The 23,930-nt window shown below is 34.4% G+C and overlaps 1 protein-coding gene across 1 annotated transcript; it reads right to left on the bottom strand.

Annotated features, from left to right (window-relative positions):
* Positions 1 to 4,054: 4,054 nt before the first annotated feature.
* LOC126836732 (homeobox protein Hox-A1a-like) lies at positions 4,055 to 22,074 on the bottom strand. The gene is made up of 3 exons (XM_050570347.1): positions 21,387 to 22,074; positions 5,888 to 6,048; positions 4,055 to 5,126 (listed from the first exon to the last, which is right to left on the bottom strand). The coding sequence occupies exons 1-3, from the start codon at positions 22,072 to 22,074 to the stop codon at positions 4,749 to 4,751; spliced, it is 1,227 nt and encodes a 408-aa protein (XP_050426304.1). The 3' UTR covers positions 4,055 to 4,748.
* Positions 22,075 to 23,930: the final 1,856 nt, after the last annotated feature.

Raw genomic sequence — 23,930 nt, 5'->3', positions numbered from 1 at the left:
TTCCCACCGACTGTTGTCGAAAAAAATATATATTTTAAAACACATAAAATACTACTTTTGCTTGAAGGTATAACGAATCGGTCGTTTTCATGTTTTTGATTACAATATTTGTCAAATTTACAGACTATATCATATACTCTAATCCATTATAATATATATACCTCGGTTTGAAGCTCAAAACGGTTGTGTTTTAAAAATCAGATTTTTTAGTACAACAATAATTACAATTAATAACGCCCTGGGTATAGTTAAACAATTATTTTTTAATTATTACACTGAACAGTTCATTGCAAAGGAGACATTTTTAGAAGATGTATTTGACAAATTAATTACTGAATGAGGTTCGGTTAGGTTAGGTTAGGTGAAACGTTATATTTCAAATAATAATTGAACTTATAAATAAAAAATAAAAAACAAATTTTAAAAATATTTAAAAAACACTTTTTACAACAAAAGCACATAACAAATGTGTTATATTTAATTCCTCCGAATTAAACTCATTGTTTTTAACTTATACGCGTAGTTGAGAAGACATTATTTTGTGTAGAAAGATCATAAATTTTACCAGATAGAAATACTTTGTTGAGCGTTTAACATTTTAAAAGTTCACTCCTTCCCCTTTAAAATAATTTATGAAGTTATTAAGCTTACCGAGTTATGAGAGGAAATTTAAATGGTTTTGCTTATCTATGAATTATGGCAAAAAAGATTTGAAAAATTCATCTGTAGGTTAGGGCAAAAATAATGTCATACAACGTGTTCTATAATAAAACAAGTTATTTATAATTCATTTTTAATGTCATCTAAATCTTTGTTGTTGATCAATATGCAAGAAATTAAGTACTATTGTTGTTAACTATTAAGGTTATTCGTATGAAATATTTCACTTAAAACGTTCCTACTTGAAAAATTTCAATAAAATATTTAAAAATAAACATTTTTTTAAATATTTATTGGTTACGTTTCATTTCTAGGTTTTATGACTATGATCACACTGAGTACATATCTAATTCCCCAGAGATATCGTGAGTATGATATAAAGCCAATGATGTTAGTTCAGTCATTATTTGCATATGTTAACTGCATTGTACAGGACATTTAAAAACAAACCTCAAGTCTAAACTCAAATACTATGTAAAAAAACACAATGTTTTCAAAACGGATGCGTTCAATCGATTTAGTGAATTGGTATAATGTTAACTAATAAGCACAGAAAAAAGTATAATGTGTTTTTGGATCATTTATCATTATTGTTCAAAGGTATTTTTTATGATTCTATCTCCATGCTCTGGCGCACGTTCATAGTTATAAGCTATATCAAACGCTGTTTTTATTTTAAACATAAAGGTACCCACCTACTCTTAGAATACTTGAATGTACTTACTTGAAATTCGACGTTTTGTGAAAGTTTCCATCGTAAATTTTGTATGGATTACTTTAACACTCGAATATTATTATGTATTTATTTAATGAACTTTTTACAACTTCGTTTTCATCTCTAATATGAAGTTAGTAGCTCCAGCATAGAAACTAAGTAAACACGTTTGTTGTTAGTTACTAATTAAATGCAGCAAATTTCTAATTTAAATAAAGAGAACGAAAGAACATAATATAACATGTAAAGTGTAGTGTTGTATAACATTACTTAAAACAAATGCCATGGTTTACTTATACTCTCAAATTATCTCAGCAGTAATGCTCTGTGCATCTCTCCCTGTCAGATTCAGTCCAATATTAAAGAATCCGCCCCCCGTAGAGATCCACTCGAAATCAGTTGAATATTGGATCCGGTTAAGTTGAATCAGATGCGGAAAGCGAAAAGGGTCAGTGCTACTTTCTGAAACATGATTGATATTTGGACGATTTGAGACCTGCAGCAGCTACTGCAAATGTATTGGCGGTTTTCTTGGCCGACAAGAGTTCTCATTTTTGGCTTTTCCCGTTGCAAATGTGTGGCGCAGTCGTACAACAGGATGGTAAACGGCGATAAATTACATTTGCTAAATAATTATGGAAATGCGTTTCATGTCGGAAAATAAAGCGGAGTGCGTGTAAACAGAGGACCGACTGACCCGGGGTGGGGAGGGTGTTAACCGAAGAAGACCGCCGGAGGGTAGGTATACACCGTAGAGCCGTTTTCATCGGGAACGACAGGGCCGGCGTGGCGGGATGTATTTAACGGTTTTATTCCTCTCTCGTTGCCCATTAATCACGAGTTTTTACGACCGTTTCCCCCGGATCGGCCGGAAAACAGTTTTAATTAACAGCTAAACGTCTCTAATAGCTCCCCCGACATTACTTTAATCTGCAGCTAATTAGAACTGCGGCGAAAACTATACCCGCGTCGCCCGTTCGCATTGGCACGCCGGCGAACCGCTCGCCCCGCCTAACCGGGGGGGGGAAGGCAAACCACTTTTTAATCTCCGGATGCCAAATCGCAAACACACACTGCAGTTGTATTTTGCCTTTAACGTGGCCCCGGTGCTGGTATTTTTTTAGTATTTACAAAAAAAAACCCCTTTAATTTATCCCTGGTGCCCAACGGCGAGTTCTGGACCGCCAATGACTAAAATGCGAATCGCGCAGACTTATAAAATAAAAGTTAGCTAACTACTCAGTGTAATCCACTACCGGTGCTTAACACATAATTATCAAAATAAAGGCATCTGCTTACAACGACAATGATGTACAACTCATGGACTCTTTTAATAACGGTCCATCAAGGTGTAAAATTTTAAACATATTTGTCTCTGTTCAGTTTGCATTGACAGTTTTTTGTTTAGTATTTTCATGAATTCAAGTTTTTCAAATGAATTATTTTAAAATATTATATTATATTATTATATAACTATGTAATATGATATCGATGAAATGGATAGCCTTACATGGTATTTGATAACTTAATCCACTAATTTTTAATAATTTATTGAAAATACTAAAAAAAAAACTTCAAATCAGATCTACCGAAAAATTGAGGGTTAACATTAAAAAATCTTAATTGTTTAATATTTGAACGCATAGGTATGTAAGGCATGGGGTTATACTTTTGTAAATATATTTAGTAGGATTGTTTAATAACAATTTAAGGTCATTACTTATTAAATATATGGAATTTAATAAACTGGAAGTTATCAATAAGTACCAATCGCTCACGAATTCGGATCAATAGACGTTCTGCTTATAAGTAAGTCGGTTTAGAGGAAGTTATTGTGTTAACATACACAGCAAATAAACACATTGTATAACCAATACCTTCAGAGGGCTTAACAACGAAGCCAAAAACATTTGACAATTTTGCCAAGTCCAACTGTACTGCGTCCAGAGACAACAACTAAAATAATTCACAAAAAGAAATAAAACAGGTCATTAAATATTACTTGAATCTATTCAGCCTTCATTGATATATTTATAATTAATAGATACACATTTTTATATATACATTTTTTTTTATTAGTATTACGTTTTGCTGTTACATCTTGTTTTTACATTTAAATACAAATTATTTGCGCGCATGTTTGCATTTTCATGGGAACAAACCCATGCACGTGATCGATAGGAACTCCTAGTTTCTCAGCAAAAATATATATATATATATTTTTTTTTTTCACCTAACCACTATTTTTATTTTTCAATTAACTGTAATGATTTAAATATTATTACGTTTATACATTATATAATACTATTATCAGTAAACAATGAAAAAATAAAAACACACAAAGCATAAAATCATAGAAAAATTATTTATAATAACAATATTCGCCCCCAGACAAACGAGGAATAGCATAGACAAAAATACATTTAATATATTATTTAAATGAAAATATTTAATGGATAATGATTATGATGATATCAATATGTACCTATTGACGATGGACGATAAAGGTCGTTGATGTCTTTTTGAGGTTATGCTTGTCTAACGCGGTAAAGCGAAAGTCGTTTTACAAAATTCTACATACAAACGTTTGAATATGTATATGCGAATCAAGTATATTATATGAGAAAACATGTTTTAATTTCGCCTGCAGTCGATATTACATTGAATAAGTTCAGACAGAATCAACTGGACAATCGAATACACACTTGGAATAAAAGGACGGTTCTGTATTTACATTATATATTTTGATAATGGACGTTGTAAAATAAAAATGGTATACAACAGCGAAATAAGACATCAAATCGTACACGAATAGTAATAAAAGAGTAACTTTAGAAGCAGTGTCAAAAAAAAGTTGTTTACGGATAGTTTGTGGAATGAGTGGATTTAGCATGGGATAAGTAATCGAAGTAAATTATTGTTGCTTGGAAATTTCTTGTTCGACTGTCTTAGCCTCACGATCGTTGGCATCGTTTCAAACGTGTCCTTTATGAACGTTTATAGGAATGCAAGTGGTGCCAAAACACTAGGTCCGTATCTTAACGACAAATTGGAGTAATAGAAAAAAAAATGCATTACACCGACACCGATTCCGGAAAAGCAAAAGTCGCCGACTGACAGGTTAACCCTTCCACTACTGTACCCACTATGCGGGAAATCAGATTTAAAATACAAATAATAACGAGGGACAATTTGCAAAGGTTAAGTTATAGTCCAGGTGTTCTCCTAAATCCAACTGTGTTTTCAGAAACGCCTAAATCCAAGGAGATATTAGACTCGACTGCAGACGACATTGTGAAACGCCAAAAAAAAAAATGAAACAATAGTTATTTACAATAAATAAAAATGATCAATAGTAATTGTATGCCCCGGATTATGACACATAAGGTCGGTACAACGATTCGCAATTTACTTCTTGTTCGTGACGAGATCGTATCGTGGTATGGTAGTTGTTATGATTTAATTGAGCAGCTGTATTGTGGTTGGGTTGGGTCTGGATGGCCGCGGTTGCAGAAGGCATGGGACCATGATCGGTTTCGGAGTTTGGTTTCTCGTTGCAACCGGAAGTTTCTCTGGTGCCGTGCCCGTTTTTCGGATAGTGCTGGTCGTTGTTTCCGGTGTCGCAAGTCCGGACGGTTGGCGCAGTCCTCTTCTCCGGAACCGCGTCTTCCCTGGACGATATCTTGGCATCCTGGTGAGATTTTTTGCTGCGTTTCCACTTCATCCGCCGGTTTTGAAACCAAATTTTCACCTGCGAAACACATTAAAGCACGCGAGAGTTAATTGAATGGCATTATGCAGAAAACAACCATCCCGCAAAATCATGAAAAATGAGATACTACCGGATAGAAAATGTCATACTACACGTTTTGAAAAATGTAATCAAACTAAATGTTGATTGCTATCTATGTACCAAAACATGAATTTTTCAAATAGGGTGCTTACATTTGTTTTTGGAATTGTTTTCCCATAAAATATTGTCATTCGAAAAAGGTTTTTATTTTAGAGCTTACTAAAGAAAAATCTCAAAGGAATTCTTTAGTCACATAAAAAACTTGAGTCTTCTCTCCACTTGATCTAATCACACTTATTAGTTAATCCTATGTTTCACATCCTCATCTCATCAATCGTTCTTTTGTAGAAAATATCTTAAATACTTAAAACTCTCTACTTCGCCTACTAAGTCACCACTAATTATCATTATTCGTCTTGTACCGTCAGCCCCTTGTCCACTTCCTCCAAACTCATCCTCTACTAATCCTTAGTACCTCTCTTTCAAGCGCTACTCTCCATTTCTGAAGCCTACTTTTAACTTCTCCTAGATTTTCTCTTACCTAAACTATATAATCTACAAACTAACGAACAATCTCAGGTTTCGTTTAAAATGTTTGTACCTAAACTAATCGATTTATCTACGGAATTTTTATTTTTAAAATAACTTTGTATGGGCTTTAGCTATACCAATATTTCATGTACTATTCGATTTAAAAGGTAATAAATGTTGACTCATACCTGAGTTTCGGTTAACATTAAATTGGTGGCCACCTCGAATCGTTTGGGTCGAGATAAATATTTGTTCTGTCTGAATTGTTTTTCTAATTCCAAAAGCTGCTGGCTGGTGAACGCGGTTCTTGGTCTTCTCGTCTTCCCCAAGAGAGCGTGCGGATGTTGGCCTGAAAAACACATTCGACAAATATTTAATTACTGACATAGGTTAGGTTATTAAACCTAAAAACAAAATGTAAAACCATAAACGACAACCATCGTTGTTATCACTTATCATTACATATTACTATTGACAGAATTTCTGAATTTATCAACTTAAATTCCAGTCTAATGCCTCGATTTTTGTGTAAAATAACTACGTTCTAGGGTCTGATGAAATTAAAAGTCCTAGTTTAATATGAAAATGATAATTTTTTAATTATTTTGAAGAGGTTTTATTTTTTTTTGTCAGAAAATCAAATTGATAGAACATAATATTATTTGAATACAATTCGTTTTATGGTTTGAAAATAAAAACACTCATTATAAGAGAAAATATAAAGCTTCAACTTTTGTTACTTAAAATGTATATTCTTAACAATTTGTTAAAAAATTAATTGAGTTTTATAAATTAAACAAGTAGGATGAACAAACTATGAATGAAATTATGTTTTATATTGTATAGCTTTTGATGATCTTTATAATAAATTCTAATAATTAATTAGAACTGAACGATTATTACAAAAAATAGTTAATGAAAACTAATTTTAAAAATAAATTATTTTTCATATAGTAAATCGTTTAAACATACTATTATTTCGATTAATTCCTTTGCCACGGATTGCAAAATGTAACAATTTATTAAAACTTTCAAGTAATGGTAATTTAATTACATTAATAAAGTGTACGAATTTTCAGTTAATAAAATAGTATTTAGTTGGAAAATTGACGACAGTTATATTTTATTTTGAGCTCAGGATTATTTTTTTAGTGCAAATTTAGAGTAGTCTTACTCTTTTGAGCTCTTTAAATACTATTTAAAGTGTAAAAACTAAATCAAAATTATCCATCCATTGAAATTCCATAAGTCGTAACTTTATCAACTTGATCCCGTTGTGTTTACAATATTATATTTATGCACAATATCTAATGTTATGACTCACTATATATATATATTGTATCGTTAACAGTAGATTACTGGTTTTGAACTTAATGAAAATCACATAGCGTGACCAACCTGTAATGGTTCAATTACCCGTAAACTAATAACTGGTATGTAACAGAGCAGTTAATGTTATAAATCAATAACGTTTGTCGTGGATGCTTTAAACTAGTAATTAAATCAATAAATAAACTGATCCCTGCCAACTAATTAATGTTCTTTGTCATATTTTCAGGGCTTGCCGGTCACTTGTACAAACTGACATAAGCTGTCCACCCTTTGAATCCCTTCGGGCGCTTACATATTTTATCACGGCCAGTTTGATGGGTCAATTAGCAAAATATATTATTTCAATTCAATTGGCGCGAGGCCATAAATAATATTTTAATTGGTAAACAAGTGCCCGGCGATTGTGAACAAATGAACAAACAAAAAAAAAATACTATATCACAATAGGTACCTATACACGAACAGCGGGTCCCTTCCCCTTCAGCGCAATAACAATAATGTCTTAAGTAGAGCGTGACATGTTGCGCTCGGATGTGTCACGGTGGTGTGCTCTATTTATTTATTTATATTATATATATATATACACACACATTATTAACGAGTGTGTGTTTATATTATTATTATATTCGGTGACAATTGGCCGTGTGGGGTTAGCCGGCAACACGGATAATAATAATTACCGATGCTTTTTGCGAACCACATGCCGCGAGTAAACACAAGATCAAACCCTCCCCAGCCCCGTAAACCCCCGAGGGGATGAACAGTAAATGGCACTGCGGCATAGGACGACTTGTGACGGGTGTGTGTGTGTGTGTGCGCGGAGGGGTGACCTTTTTTTCTAATCGCACCCTTTATACAATATTGTGTGCAATATATGATTTGTGTTTATCCGTGAATTAAATTATCATAACAATGGCGCGTTTGTCGCCGACAAATGGTTAAACGTTTTTAGTCAATGTTGTCGTTATCTATTAACCCACCCCCTCCCCCAATCCCCTTGCGTGGTCCGGCCGTCGACACCCCCCCCCCCGCGTGGAGCCGGTGCCGCGGGTCGCTCTCTTGTGTCTCTTGTGATCTACCCTAGCTACCCACAACAACACACGGCTATAATAAAATTAATACAAATATAAAAAAAAAATTTTTTTTTTAAATCCTCCTGATTTAACGACCAACACACGCGGTAATCGCGTGCTTAATTTGCCTTAACCCAAGAGACAAGAGTGTGCGCGCGTTTTATGAAAATACCAAAAAAAAATAATGACTGTCTACCTCACCACAAGTCTATGCCTACCTTTAAATGATAGTATCAGACAGGTGTCTAACCAAAACTGTTGTTCGACTAGACGTCGTTTTCATTATCCATCTAATACAAATCTAACCTCACCCTATCTATCTAATCCAAATCCAAAGGTATAGACATGTCATAAGGTAGACTATTAGTTACAGTCTATGATATTATTTACATCCACACGCACCGCTCGCCGCAATTCATTCCTCGCTTTAACTTTAAATGCTAAGAACTCAAAAAGTATTTACTCAAAATTGGTCCAAAATGACCGGTCATCATTTTCATTACATAATTCCGCTTTAAATATACAATTAAAATATGTATGTTGCTGCTTGAATTTCAATAATTACCTACCGTTTAATATAATATTTTATTTTTTATAAATATTAAATATAATTTTTTACCATATTTAATTATAAATATAATAGTCATATTAATTAGGGTTTTATTAGAAAATGTTTTGAACTTTTACAATATGATAACAATTGAAAAAATGACTGTACATAAAAATAGAATTTTTTTCATTTTAAAAATATTTTACACATTATGTTATGGTTAGCGAATAACGGTAGATAAATGTTTTAAAAAGTTTAATATATATTTATCTCACAATTAAAAAGCGCTTAATGTGGTCATTAAAACGTTAATAAAAACGTTGAATAACATAATAAAATGTAGTTTTAATGTTTTAAATATGTTTGTTTGCTACTAGTTTCAAGGTCCAATTCCTAAAAGACGCCCTAAGAAAGCGAAATAAAGAAAATGTTTCTACCCTTTCTAGGGAAAGGATTTATGATTTTTTACTTGTGGACGTTTATCGGTAGTACTATGTCTAAACAAATTTCATACACATTTGGATCTAATTTGTCTATTATTAAAAAGAAATTCGTAAAGTTTTTGAGTGTTTTTATCGATTTTAAAGAAGTAGAGTTGAACTTTTTCAATTTTTTACTCAATATACTATTTTATAGCTACGATTTCTGATCTGTAAATCTGCTACATAAAGAAATCAGTTTAGCTGTTTTATAGATGTCGTTTAAATGTCAATTAAAACCAAGTAATTCAAGAGCTGTTGTTCCAATCACCAGAAAAAATCTGACCATTCTGAGTATAAATTACTAAAATGATTATTATTTTTATTAGGTATTTTGTCGCGTGCAAAATGGTTTCGGTTTAATGTAATGTGTGTGTGTGTATGTGTACACATAGAGACTGCGACGAAACAGGGCTGGTCGATATAACTATTATTACATTATTATATTTATTTGCCCGAGTCGCGTTAATTCGATTACTTTGGCTATCATTAATGATTGTTGCACACATATTTTTTGGGGGGGAAGGGTTAGGGTAGACGAGTGGGGGAGGGCCCGGGCAATTTGGTTTTCGGTCGGTTTACAAATAACGGCATAATTGATAGAGCCTTTTCGTGGGTAGGGGAGAAGGGCGAGGGGGGAGGGTTGTAATTTAGGACGTTTGGTCGAATGTTTACGGACGGAGCCGGATAGATAGAGAGAGAGAGAGAGAGAGCAAATTGTCCGCATCTGTTGAACTTTTTTTTCTTTTTCTTTTTTTTCCACCCCCACCCCCTATTTACCCCACGTCCGCACGTTTTCGTCGGGCAATATAAAACAAGGGACGACAACGCCCGGGTGAAGGAGGAGCAGCAGAAGAAGAAGAAGAACAAATAAAACTGGTCACTGCGCAGAGTCGACTATCTGTCGACCGGCCAAAAGCCATTTAGAGGGACCCCGGGGAGGAGGAGGAGGTGCGAGGGTGAAGGGCCGGGCACGGGGGGGGGCGAATCCCGGATTGCCTACTTAATTTAATCACTTAGCTTTTGGCCGTCGGGACCGTGTCGGGCGCAAACAGGAGGGAAGAAAAGCAGGCCGTGTACAAAGGGATAACGAGAAGTTCAAAAAAATTACAGATACAATCCGTATCAAACGGCAAAGCGCAACATAACGCTCTCTCCCCGGCCGGCCATTATACATATATATATATGTATATAAATTATACCATGTTGAACGGTATAACTATTATTTTTTCGACTAGAACGGTTATCGTTGCACTGTAATAAATAACGCTTCGGCCGTGTACAATAAGTATAATGATGATGATAATAATTGTATTAGATATAATATTACAGATGCCATGATAATTATTGCTTCATTCTTTCAGTTGCATTTTTCATCGAGATCTCTGTATTCAAAATTGTATCGAAACTATTTAGTTTTTATAACAACAATATCAGAAATATTAAAATAGTGATCCATTTTGATGTTATCAAATGTCTTATAAATATACCTTTTTTAGTAAAACAATTAATTATTCTAGGATATTCTATAGCAATTATTTAGCCAATAATAAAACTGCTTAAACGATCTATTACTAACAATTTTGATTAACTATGCCGATTTATAGTAAAGAAATGAATATTTAAACCCTTTTACTGTATAATATATAACCATAAACACTAAAAATAGTAGATGTAGAAAACTAGGATAATTTAGTACTATAAGAAAACTCTGTTAGTCATTTAAATGAGATCATGTCAATTATACATAATTAATCTTTTTGTTTTTTCTATATTATCAAAACAATCTGTATAATATTTATTTTACAATAAGTTTTTTTTCTTACAAGGATATGTTAATAGCTTGAATAAGTAGCATGCGAGGAAGCCACCCAGTGGTAACACCTCAGACATAATTAATTTAAATTATTTATAGTTGTAAATACTTATTGATATGGCTAAATGCCGAAAACTATAAGCCTATAATATAGCCCATGGGAGACTATAGTCTCTCCCCTCTTGGCTATGCAACAATATAAAACTATGTTTTTACATTTTTTTTCCAGGCAACGACTATTGTGGCCAGCCGATTTAGTTAAGGTGTGTACATATTATTCTACGTGCGTCATGGCTTAAAGCTAATCTAAAGTCCTTATATAAAAAAAAAAGAAAAAGTGAGAGAGTGTGTGAGAACAATGTGTTTGGGGGGAACAAACGTTATGTACAATTGCGTTTGGCCGAAATTACTTAAAATTCCATCTGATATTTATTCACCCCTGCACTCTGCGATAATTATTGAAAACGTCACGGCAAAGGTCGACCACGTGCCTTTTCGGTGGTCGAACCGCAAACCCCACGAGTTGGCCGATCCAAAGGTACTTATTAACGCTTGTGTGTAATCAGCAATAATTCGATTCTATATAGTGTTAAACATCAATGTATTTTAATGGCATCGGCATAAATGTTTTCCACCGTTGTGCACATCACACAAAGTATACAAAACGATGAGCGCATAACTTATCATAATATTATTCACACAACATTGTATCGAACTTTGTTAAAATATGTTTTTTCAATTAGTATTTTCAAGCGTTTCAAACCAGTCGTTTTAATATCTTAGACGAATCTATTACCTCGCTATTACCTCGTCATTATATTTAAATATATAATGTGGTTTTGATAACTATTCATATACAAATAAACAATACACAATGATATAAGCATATAAGCCAGAGAAAGTTTTAGTAAGACAACTTTTAAATAAGAAACGCTAAAAAAACAATTGTTCTTTAAGGGATTAGTATCACTATTATTTAACTGTATTGCAAACCTTCAACTTTTAAGGACAGAATTATATAATATATAGTATGTTCAAAAAATATTAAAAGTTATGTTGGGCAAAGTTTTGAAAATATTTCAACTATGTATGTGTGTGTTTTTTTTTTTTTTGGTTTGGGTAGATTTCATTTTTAATTAAGTATAACTATGTGAATATACTTTTATATAACCGTGTGTGTGTATTTTTTTTTTAATAGATTATTATTAAAAGCAAATTGTTACCATTATTTGACATCGAATTCGCGTTGGCCGTCACCGACCGAACGATTATTGATTTTAGACAATTGAACCCTAACCGGCGACACTGCGTTTAAGTAGATGATTGCATCAATAGAAAAACCTACAGTCGGGGATGATAATACCCCAAGCGTTAAACTGTTATGTCGCGTGTAATCCTGTTTATGCCATCTGGTGTCAATATAATAATTTATTCCCCGTCTCGTTTAGGTGATAATACGTTATAGTATTACATCTACACCGCAACAGAGAGACCGGCACCAGCCAGAATGGTGTTTAACTGAGCCCTTGCCTTGTATTGAGGTGAATCCCAATCACAGTCTCCTGGCATACATAAAATATTATTTTAAAGGGTAATTGTTAAAAGCCATATAGCAACATGCACATTTTAATAAGACCAGAATGGTAAAAGCATAATGGCGCAATGACAATAATGACTGGCCCTTGTCCAGTTTTGAATAAACACTCTTTGGGAGATTAGCATTTATGTTTAAGCTAAGAAGGAAGTGCTGGATGAGTAGTACACGTGAATATAGGTACACTTAAATAACATTACAGTCTATCTCATTCTCAGTCTATACTATCTTGTATCGACCAATCGTTATTTTCATAACATGATTCTGCGTTAAGTTGGTAAATCCATCGCATAGGTCGCTAATTGACTTTTAACAGTGACCTCCTTAATGTTACCACCTTAAAATAATATTTTAAACTCGATTATTAAATATAACTATTGATCATTTGGACGTAACAGAGATTTTTGAAATTTGTTCAAAACTAAACACAAAACTTATTGAAAAATTAGCTAATAGCTGTACAAGCTGCTGAATCTGTGCATCCTGTAAGTCGTGTGCAAGGTTAGGTTATGTGTATGTGTGTGAGTACAAAGCAAGTGTGGAGGTTATAAATTTTGCGCGAAAATCCCTCGAGATGTTTTCTCTTCAGCTGGGAAGGTTTTATCGCCGTGTCCCTACACCGCACTGTCGGTATGGGATACAAATCTGCAATTCAAAAGAGCACCGTGCACATGAAATCTCGTGCTTTTGTTCCCCCCTTTGACTTTTTCATACATACCGCAAGTGTTTCAAAACCTCGCGCCGGTTATTCGATTTTTATGTACAGGCAAAGATGATGATAGTATAATAACATTTTTGCAAAACCGATAAAACTGTCGACCATAATGTTGTTGTATTGCCCGTACAGGGCTCATTCGATTGCACGTTAAAGTAGTTTTTTCAAAGAAAATAATATTTGTGTTAGCTGGTGAAGTTTCAAAAAAAAAAAATCCTTACTACGTTTCACCGATCAACGCTTGTAATATTAATATCGAGCTTATTATTTTAAAGAGGTAATATTATTAAAGGGTTTAATTTTATTAAGGGATGAATTTTTCACTTATTATATTTTATTATAAAAAGTATAACGTTTATACTTAGTAGAAAATATCTTAATTTATCTTAAGGCTAAAGTTAAGGGGACGTACCTAATTGTTAAAAGTGTTGTTAGCGTTTAAAAGTATGGACTGAGAATTGAGGCAGACCGTAATGTTATTTATAATCCACACGCACCACTCAACCGCTCTACTTTCCTCGCTTAAACTTAAAATGCTATCAACTCAAAAAGTTACTACTAAAAACTCGTTATCCCCCCTTTCAATCACAGTCAATTACATCAATTTGCTGTTAATGGATAATTAAAATATGTAAGTTGCTCTTATTGTCATTTAACGATCTTACCCTGTTAAGATGGGTAATAGTTATTTTTACTTTATATGATTTTTTATCATTAATTAATATAGTGAGGATTTTATTAGATACCTTATCCCCAAGTAACATAGTTATTTTATAGAAGTTTGGAACAAATAAACCACTAGCCACCGTCTTAGGACCTAAAACGGTAGTGAAACCCTATGTACCCTATGGTTCTACCCTTGTACCCATATTTATTAAATAATCTCGATCTTTATCAATTACATCTTTATGTCTATTACACGAAATCGTTGCAGAATGACCACCAGCCCAAAAACATATCTATGTAAAAATAATATCATGTCAATGGTAGTTTTTAAGGCTTAACGCGTTAGTTAGTTTAATTTACCAAGTTTAACCTAACCTGACCGAATAGTGCTAATGATTATTACCATAACCGAGCAAAACGATTCTTTTGCTGTTGGAAAAAAACCAAAAGGAAACGGACTCGTGATTTGACTCACTCGGGTTACACTGGCACATTTCTGGGTTGCTGTATTTTATCGTCGTTTGCCAAGGAAATACATAATAAGTTTGTATTGCTTTTAATTGCGGAGGAGCGACGGGCACAATAAAGTGATCGTTGTTTTAATTGTATTGACGTTGTTTACTTTAAATGGGCTGTAACTTGTATATATACATAAATATGTATAGGTATGTATACAAAACGACGAGGAAGGGTGTAAACGTTTTAGATTAAAGCAAGCGAATTTCAATTATTATTCAGATGAGCATTATATATATATATATATATATATATATATATATAATACCACCGCCTCCGGTAGTCAAGATTTGCTCGACTGTATTGTACAAATAAAGACAACGGGTTTAAATTGTATGCTAAAAGTTTTCACCCGAAATATACACATTCATTATCATTTATAATTAAAGACGGAGCGAGACGAGGCTAATATACACGAATAGAGGGTTTCATGCTCATCAGGAATTTAAAATACCGAATCCCCTGGCCCGTCCACCCCCACGGGGAAGGTTTAGCGCGCTTTTAATGTGTTTAAGTATCTTTAGCATAACAGCAGCGCACAAATAACCGTAACAATAATAATATTATGAATAATTAGACCCGGCGATTTTCGGTCACGGTTGAACTTGTGTCTCCCGATTATTTTTCAAAGCTTGTCTTGTACAAAGGTCAAAGTCACAGTCTGTCTGAGTCTCGGTTTTAGCTTTTAACGCGATTAGCCAAAGTGCTGTATATTAACAACGTCTTAGGTACAGCTCGCCCGAGTCGTAATTCGGTTAAGGTAAGATGATAATATATTCGCCGCCGTTTATTTGCAACCACAAGTATTGATAAACAGTCTGTAGAAATATTTGTCAGAGTAGTATTACCTACGGTGAACGTGTTTCGAATTTTAATAATCAAATTAACTTTTGTAGTTGTCGCGCCCAAAATGGACTCGAGATGAGACGGTAATATCGTTTTGTGATTTTTTACACTAAAATAATACCTTTGAATGTAAATATTAACGATTTGCAATATTTGATAACGATAGTAAATATTACCAATGTAAATTAGAGCATATATTTTCATTGATGTAACTTCACTGCCTCAAAGTATACATTTGTTTGTAGATTACTTTTTGTATAAACTTAAAAATTTTACATCGGAAACTAAAAAGTAAAGACAAAATATGATTAAGTCGTAACAAAAAGGAAATAGTGCAATTTGAATTGAAATATAAATGTTTAACTCAACTAAAACCTTAAAGATCAATCACTGTCAATACAGTCTTGGACCAATCTTCCCTTTAACTCATAACACTGAAACGCACTCTGTTCAACTTTAATTTTATCAAAATAAATATTTCTAATCCGCAGGTGTTAATTTATTCGACGAATACACGTGTACCAAGTTTTATTAATTTTATATTTTTTTAAATGAATTACTTGCAAACGTTAATCGTGAAATTTTCGACACTGTCCTCTAAATTGTTTCTACTTCAATCATATTTTCCAATTTAACCTAACCCAACCTAGTCGTTTTAAGACAAAAATACAAGCCTAACTAGGTAGGTACTTTAGTCGAGTAAGCTAATTTATAAAAGCTAATTATTCGATATTGACACGGTTGACGATATATCTATAACGTTTTAAATTTATGCAAAGAATTTATGTAAGAAATAACTACAAGGGGTGGGATGGGGGTTGGGAATGAGGTATAAATTTAACAGTTTATTTTGTCTGTAATTTTTATTTATTCGGACTACCTTACCAGAGGAAGAGAAAAACTTCTTTGGTACCACTCAACCGATACACACACACCGGTGAACTATACGGTACGTTGTTATGGAATGCGAAGGGGCAAATGGTCAAAGGGAGGAGAGCATAATTATTACCATAGCAACCCCGTCGTGGCGCAATCATGGCGGTGGCAGAGTATTATACGACAAAACCAATATAGCGTTACTTTAAAACAAATACAATACCTATCTACCGGTGTGCCTATGGCCGTTTCCGGCGCATAATATTACAATATAATTATCATCCGTTTGTTCCCGGCCAACCGATTCCACCTGAGATGTGAAATAATACACCGGATAAAGCGATAAACCCAATACAGCTGCTATAGTCAAATTATGCCTTTATTTATATAATTGTTTAGGAATATTATATTAATAATTTAACTACTTAATGCGCCCAAAAATACACACCAGTAATCGCACAAACTGCTACTAAATTTAACAACTACATTACAGCGGAGCCGTTTTTTAAAGAAAATGCATATTGTTTTTGTGATGGCTGAATAAACGAAATAGAAATGGCCACATGGAAAATATGTTAGCGAGATGTCACGTCAATATATTATGTTTGGACGGCATTAAAGTCAGAGTTGTGCACATTTTTATTAGAACAACAAACGAATTATTCGAATAAAACGGTATTCAAATGTTTTCTTTTTCACAATTATTTATTCAAATAAAAAACGATTAAACAAATTTAAACAATTTAATTTTAATGCTTTGTATGCATATTAGGGTTTAATATTTTTAAATTTAATATTTTGGTACAATACAAATTTTGGTAAAATTGTTTATTACACGTTTAGATTTCTAAATTGTCGTTACTAGTAGCACAGCCCCAACATTTTCAATAGATTTATGCTTATGTCTACACTAAGTTTATAATGTTTTTTATGAACTCATATTTACAGGTTCATACTAGTTAGGCTAATTGAACAGAATTGTGTGAAATCAATAATAATTAATTAACTATGTAAAATAATTATTTCTGTTGTTTAAGCCAAGGAGGGCCAATTATTTTACTTTTTGTAACTTTTGGTAAACGAGCTTAAAAAACGTTTATGTTAGCATACGGTTCTGTTTTTTTTTTTAACTCTTAATAACTTTTTTCAAAGGTTTCTCCTGAGTGTCAACTTGCCGGAAAATGGCATTGACCATTCCTGATCGAAACTGCATGTCTGTTTTCATATTTTTATGTATATTTTTTTAAATAATAATTTTATAGAAGCATATTATAGGTATGATATTACTCTGTCGGTCACAAGCACCCATATTTTCCAGGCAAAGTAATACCTTATAATTGTGTGAAATAATATGAAATGTTCATATATTTTACTGACGGATACTAAGGTTTTTTTTCGTTTCGGTTTAACGCGTTATAAGATTTTGATCTGTTAGATTGAGACATGATGATAGTTTTGTCGAGGATACAGTTATGAAAAATTAATTTTTCCAACTAACGGTGACTTCGACGGTTTATTTTTTCTATACATTCGGCAAAGACAAATTAATGATAATTATCGCTAAAAAGTAAGTACCTGATGGCCGCGGCGAGTTCATGGTAGATTTTCTGGACTGACTGGGATAATAATCAATTATTGTCTAAGCTATGTTCGGTCGTCCGGTAAACACTAGATCTTAGGACTTTGTCTTTGTCACGAGACGGGTGATAGGTAATACATAAAATAATATGATGACATCCGGATTTGTTTTAACGATTACGCGCGTAGGTAGGTGGTAACTTGATTTGTGTTTGCAGTGGTAATATTGTTTTCACTTGTATCGATAAAGCATACAAATATCGATGCGCGGTTTGAGTTGATAAAACAAAAACAATAAAAACTGCGGTGTACATTTTTGTGTTTGCGCTCGACGACGTTGACGAGACCGCGCTTTTGAGCAAACACAAACCGTAATGCCGCCACTGTTGTGTTTGAACAATGGATTCGAAGAAGAATCAGAAAACTCCAAAACCGACCTGTATATAATAATAATATATAGGTAGGTACTACTTTGGGTAGTCTCCTTGACGGCTCTGCGAAATTTTTCGGTTTTTGTATACTTCAAAATTTCGTCCGGGTTTTCCCCAAATGACACGTGCAACGTTTATTTTCGCGTAGAAACAACAATGGCTGTAGTATCGTTAAAATATATTTTTTAATAATGATAACCATGCTAATTAGAGCAGAAACCACAAGGGGAAAACCCAGTACATTGGGCATGGGGCATACAGGGGTGGGAGGCCACCGGTATAAGATACAAGTGCAAATGTCGATAAAACCATTGTAGTGGTAATAATTTCCTCCAAAGAATGTGTTCTAAGTTCTAGGGTTAAAATTCTGTCTATAATAATTTATTGCCTTTGTTACCCGTATGCCATGATTAACAATAAAATTAAAATTTCACTGTTGATTCACTCACGCCTAGACGTTTACTACAAAGTGTAATTTCCCCATTTTTGTAGTTTTCCTTAGTAATAATAAATTTAAAAAATGTTACTACTTTATAATTGATAAAATTGTGCATTATGTTCTGGTTTAATTTCCAGACCTAAGCCCAGGAACTCCACTTGAAAGGGAAGGATGAACTTTGAATTTTTGACCCAATAAAATAACCTTTCAGGTACGATTTATGATCCACAGATTTGCCACATGAAGACGGTTTAAAAGATAGCCAAAAAAATATATGAAAACATATAATTGTACAACCAATACCTTCTCAGCTCCACATAGAAGCTAAAATACAGTTTTATCCAATAGTTAGTATAATATTAAATAGGTTGTGTTATTTCTGCAATAACCGTAGCAGTGACAAATTCGACGGCCAAGTCCAATACACAAGAAAATCTCAATTTTTTCAAATCAAACAATTTAATAAATTGACCCGGGTAGAAGGTCTTGATTGTTTGACGCATGTAAGTAGTATTTACCTGAGTTTTGTCTGCAAACACATTTCTACAAATGTAAATAAATTAAAAAACTGAGTAACGATGAATTGTTTACCTTCACATTTCACAACACAATGATTTCATTAAAAAACAAAATAATAATAAAGATTTGGGTTCAAAGACATTGCTAGTAAAACATTTAATACAAACAGAAAAAATATATGTATCAGTTTGTTACATTATTGTGTCCATTATAAAAGTTTGGTTTATTTTTGTAATAAATCCGCTATAAATTTCCAACGGTAGTTCATTTTCTGACAATGGTAATCGTTTATAAAAGATACAGATTGATTTAAATGCCATTTATTGATATCCATACACTATTCTTTATATATTTATATTAACCATTTGTATTTTAAATGTATAGAAAACAACTTGTAATGTAATCTTATAGACACAATAATTAGTTTCTCACTTCTTCGTCCTACATAGAACATCATTAGGTACCAATTACGTTTTCAACTCTCTTAACAATTATGCGAATTTATGTGTTTACAATATTGTGTTGTTTACGGATTCACTCAAAACGGTACTTAACTTAGTGTAAACATTACTCTCTTACTCGTCTTCGAATATAATTTAAATAACTTCTTTAAGAATTACAAGAATTGAACGGTTTCTTTTTTAAGTATTTGTTACCGAGTTTTGATATTATCCTGTTAAAGTATCAAATGCGTATCCAAATAATTGTTACTTTTTAATAATCCAAAAAATTACATTTTTTATGTTAAGTATGTTAGAGTAGGTTAGGTTAGGTTAGGTTACATAATAATACAAACAATGACATTCGATGCCTTTAAATTCGTTATGAAGCATTTTTATTGACCTAGTGCCCAGATTAAATATTTATAAGACTGTTTACTATTGTTTGAACTATTTAAAATACAATTTAGGATCTAAAAAGTTTCAGCTCACAAGTAAGAGCTTGCTAGATTTATTTGCAATGTAATTTTATGATATTAGTAATTTATTGCATCACAACACCAGTAAAACTACATACTAACGTATATTAACTTCACTGAATATATTTTCACATTTCCTTTGAGCTAATCAACACTTGTTAGTTATAAGCTTTAAAAAAGACAATTCCTTTATCCGATTTTACTGTAGCAACACATTTTAGTGTGTAAACTAATTAGAAAACCAAAAACGTTTCAAGATTATTTTTCCTTTGTGGTAATCTGTTTAGACAATGTATGGAGTTCTAAATTAATAACAATACTTATGATATAAGATGCAAAATTCAAACAGAGTAAATAGCAATTATTCCAAAAAGTTGTAGGGACAAACGTTTTTCGAGGGCTAATTTATTCGGTGTCAAAATTCTAGTGTCTTGGAAGGCAACTGAATAAAGACAATGCGTTATTTGTCTACTGCAACATGATCACGTTATACAAACGTTTAACAACCGGACAACTATATAAATCCGGTTATAAACATTCTCAATACACACATAAAAATAGGTCCATTAGATACTAAACATCCAAAGTACTCCGAATTCGACCAGAGCCCAATTATTACTATCTTCAGAGAATTAATTTACAAGTGGTCTGTATAATATATTATACACCAATAATCTATAATTGAAGACCTTGGGGCAACAACAAGACATATCCTTTTTTTTTCAAAACGTTTTAAATTCTAAAAAAAAAATTTTTTAGAATATTTTGAAAACAATTTTAAAAAAGGACATGTCTTGTTGTTGCCCCAAGGTCTTCAATTAAGGTAGAGAAAATTGATATTTACCGGTTAGACTTGGATCTTGTGGTTGAAAAAACGTTAATCGAACACGATTAATCGGCACAATTCAATAAGTTCAAACACAGTTTTGTTTGTATTGTTTGAATTATCTGATATCGGTAAGCAGTGCGGTAAAATGGGGCTATACTAATGCAACATACTTAATATATTATTCGATAAATATAATTATAGTAAATCATTTCCACCAGAATTCCTTTTTTTTTTTTTTTAAGTAATATCAACTTATAACTATTTATGTCTAGAATAACTAGAAACTTAACTTTAACTAACATTAAGACAGTATATTTGGGCTTATGCTAAACCAAAAACATTCAAAATATTATCTTTTTCCAATACAGGAAGTGAGATCTGCCATGCTGTCTCTCTCTCCCTCCACAATCTCCATCTTTCAACATCTCTCAGCTATTCCTTCATTCTCCGACATAACTCATCCCACGGGAACGAACCCAATAATTATACAACTCAAAATCCAACGTTACCCGTTAAGTCGTGCAGTCTGGGTCCGGCGTAGAACATTCCAGCCCTGGCGAACCACTCGAGTTGCATTTGCTGCAGTTGGCCCGCCGAAACGTTGGACCGGTTGGCCGTGGCCGCGGAAGCGGCGTTTGTGGCCGGACCGGCGGCTTGGACCGCGGTCGAGTCCATCGACCGCGGTAGTGGTTGAAAGGCTGACGTACCGTGGCCCACGAACCCGAAACCAGTGCCGTCACCGTTGCGTTGCCGGACGGCCATCGCGTAGTCAGCCATGTAGCTTTGCGGATTGCCGTAGGCCAACGACGACGGCGGCGGCGGCTGCTGCGGCGGCGACGCTGACGGTCTGGCCGCGGTGTCGTTCTCATCGCCGCTGGTCTGCCGGTCGTCATAGCCGTCGTAGGGCAGCAGCTGTTCCGGGCCCGGCGAAACGCTCCGGCTCGAGCAGGGCGTCGTGCTACAGTCGGACGAGCCGGTGGTCAGCGATGTTTTCCGCGCCACCGGCCGCTCGTCTCTTCGGCCTAGCAGTGCCTCGATACAAAAAGAAGTCCTGTTGTTGGTCTTTGACGGCACCGGCGGCGGCGAATCGTTGACCGCCGCCAAAGGCTTCTGTTTCAAGTCCAGCGGACTGGCCGAGTACCGTGCCCTGGCCCGGCACGTGGTGGTGTTCTCTTCGGCGTCCGGCGTTCGCGACATGTTCACCCCGGGCCTTTGCGAGAGGTGTCTTTTATTTTATCTGTTTCAACCCGAAAAATACTTTTCCCTCTATTTCGTCACGACCTTTTTTATTTTTTATTACCGTTCTTTTATACTTCCAAAAAATAAAAAAAACGATAGTGGGTAATAATAATAATAATTATCGACGGCGTTCGACGGTAAAGTGCGTTGGTCGGCGTTCGGCGCGCATGTGGTCGACCGTCGTCGAACGGTTGAGCGGATTGAATGGGCCAAAAAAAAAAAAAATACAAATAATAATAATACAAATGAAAATCGTAGGCCAAAAGCGCGTCCGGCTACTTAACGGCGACGGCGGCGGCGGAGAAAAGGGTGAGCCCGACCGACGGATCTTATTGGCCGGCGGTTCGCCCCTACGAGGCCGCGCCCACCGCGACTCACGCGTTGCCGGCCGGGGTGGGCACGGCCAAAAGGGTGGGCGGGGGTTGCGGGCTGCCGGTTTACGGGCTTTTAACAACTTGTTAGTATCTTCTTATACACCGGCCGTTTTTTTTTGTTTGGCTTATTCATTTGCCGTTTGTCGACAACGATGTGATTTGATAATATTACCCGTCATTTATACGACGACCGATGGCTGTTTGCCGACGCAGCTGCCTGTGTATTATTATTATTACTATTACTATCACCATATTATAACGCAGGTAGGCACTTCCCCTGTGACGGAGTAGGTCCGGTGGTTTTTGTTTGAATAGGGAAAACCGAAAAGGTTCCAATGTCCCAAATAAATTTTTGTATTTTTTAACCCACTTTTTTGGCTGCTATCCGGAGCCGAGAAGGTTTTTTTCGCTTTTCTTCTCCACCGCTGATATCTATTTGCCAAAAGTCAGATTCGAAAAATTCAAATTCAAAAAATTAGGTTAGTGTTAAAAGTTTGTTTATGTTAGACTTGGATTAGTCATCATAGACTGCAGACCATTAGCGACGAACGAAGGGAGTGTTTGCTAACAGTTATTAACATTAAGAGTTTGAAAACATTTAATCACAGGTTTATATGGTGGCAGAAAATCGACTTTGGCTTTGTCGGAAAATAGGTAGACATAAGCAAAAGTATATTCTATATGCCCATACGATAAAGAAGCTTCCGACTTTTTAAGGAGAGCTACAGGGGTCTGGATAAAAAAACTGTCCGTCGATCATATCTGTAAACATAATATCATGTTATAAACATAACGTGGACATTATTAGAAAAAAAAATCACTTGTAATATTATGTACTATGCCCTTTTGAAGAGTTTTTTCGTCATCATGATTTCTCTTTGATCTAACTAAAGGCACTTATAGCATTTTTTTCTGCAAACCGATTTGCTCGAGTGGCATCACTATCGATCAGCAATCATTCGTACATAGGTGGGTCATAAGTTGAAAAAGTCAACTTGTTCTTCAAAATCTGTAGCCAACATTTTTTGTTGGTGTAAACGGATTAGGGGTTGAACCGTAAAACGTCTCACCCCCGTCGCTAGCTGATTATTTTCGACTTGGCTTTCGGTAATTTACATTTATACCGCACACGTTATCCCTTGGCCGTTCATACTCGGTTGACAGTGCCGACGTGCTCAGACTGTTCACAATAATTCCGTCGTATATTATACGGTTTCCGTTGGTTTTATACATTGTACTCACGGAGGAAAACCATCCATTTAGAACGATTGCTCTCCCTATCGCCGTCTCCACCAACCCCTCAGCCCTCTCGAGCTCCTCTCGTTATACTTATTACCCGACCGAACAACCGGCACGCATTAAGACTTCAAATAATAAAATACCGTGCCACTAAATTGCGCATCATCATCGTTGCCGTATATAAATTGTATAGATTTATTG

This window comes from Adelges cooleyi, unplaced genomic scaffold (genome assembly GCF_023614345.1).
Source record: "Adelges cooleyi isolate 19-005CV unplaced genomic scaffold, UGA_ACOO_1.1 ACOO_flye_CR_arks_rails_tigmint_CR_PRNA_247, whole genome shotgun sequence".
Lineage (NCBI taxonomy): Eukaryota > Metazoa > Arthropoda > Insecta > Hemiptera > Adelgidae > Adelges > Adelges cooleyi.
Note: the sequence above shows the minus strand (reverse complement) of the source record. Positions and strands in the feature narration are given on the sequence as shown.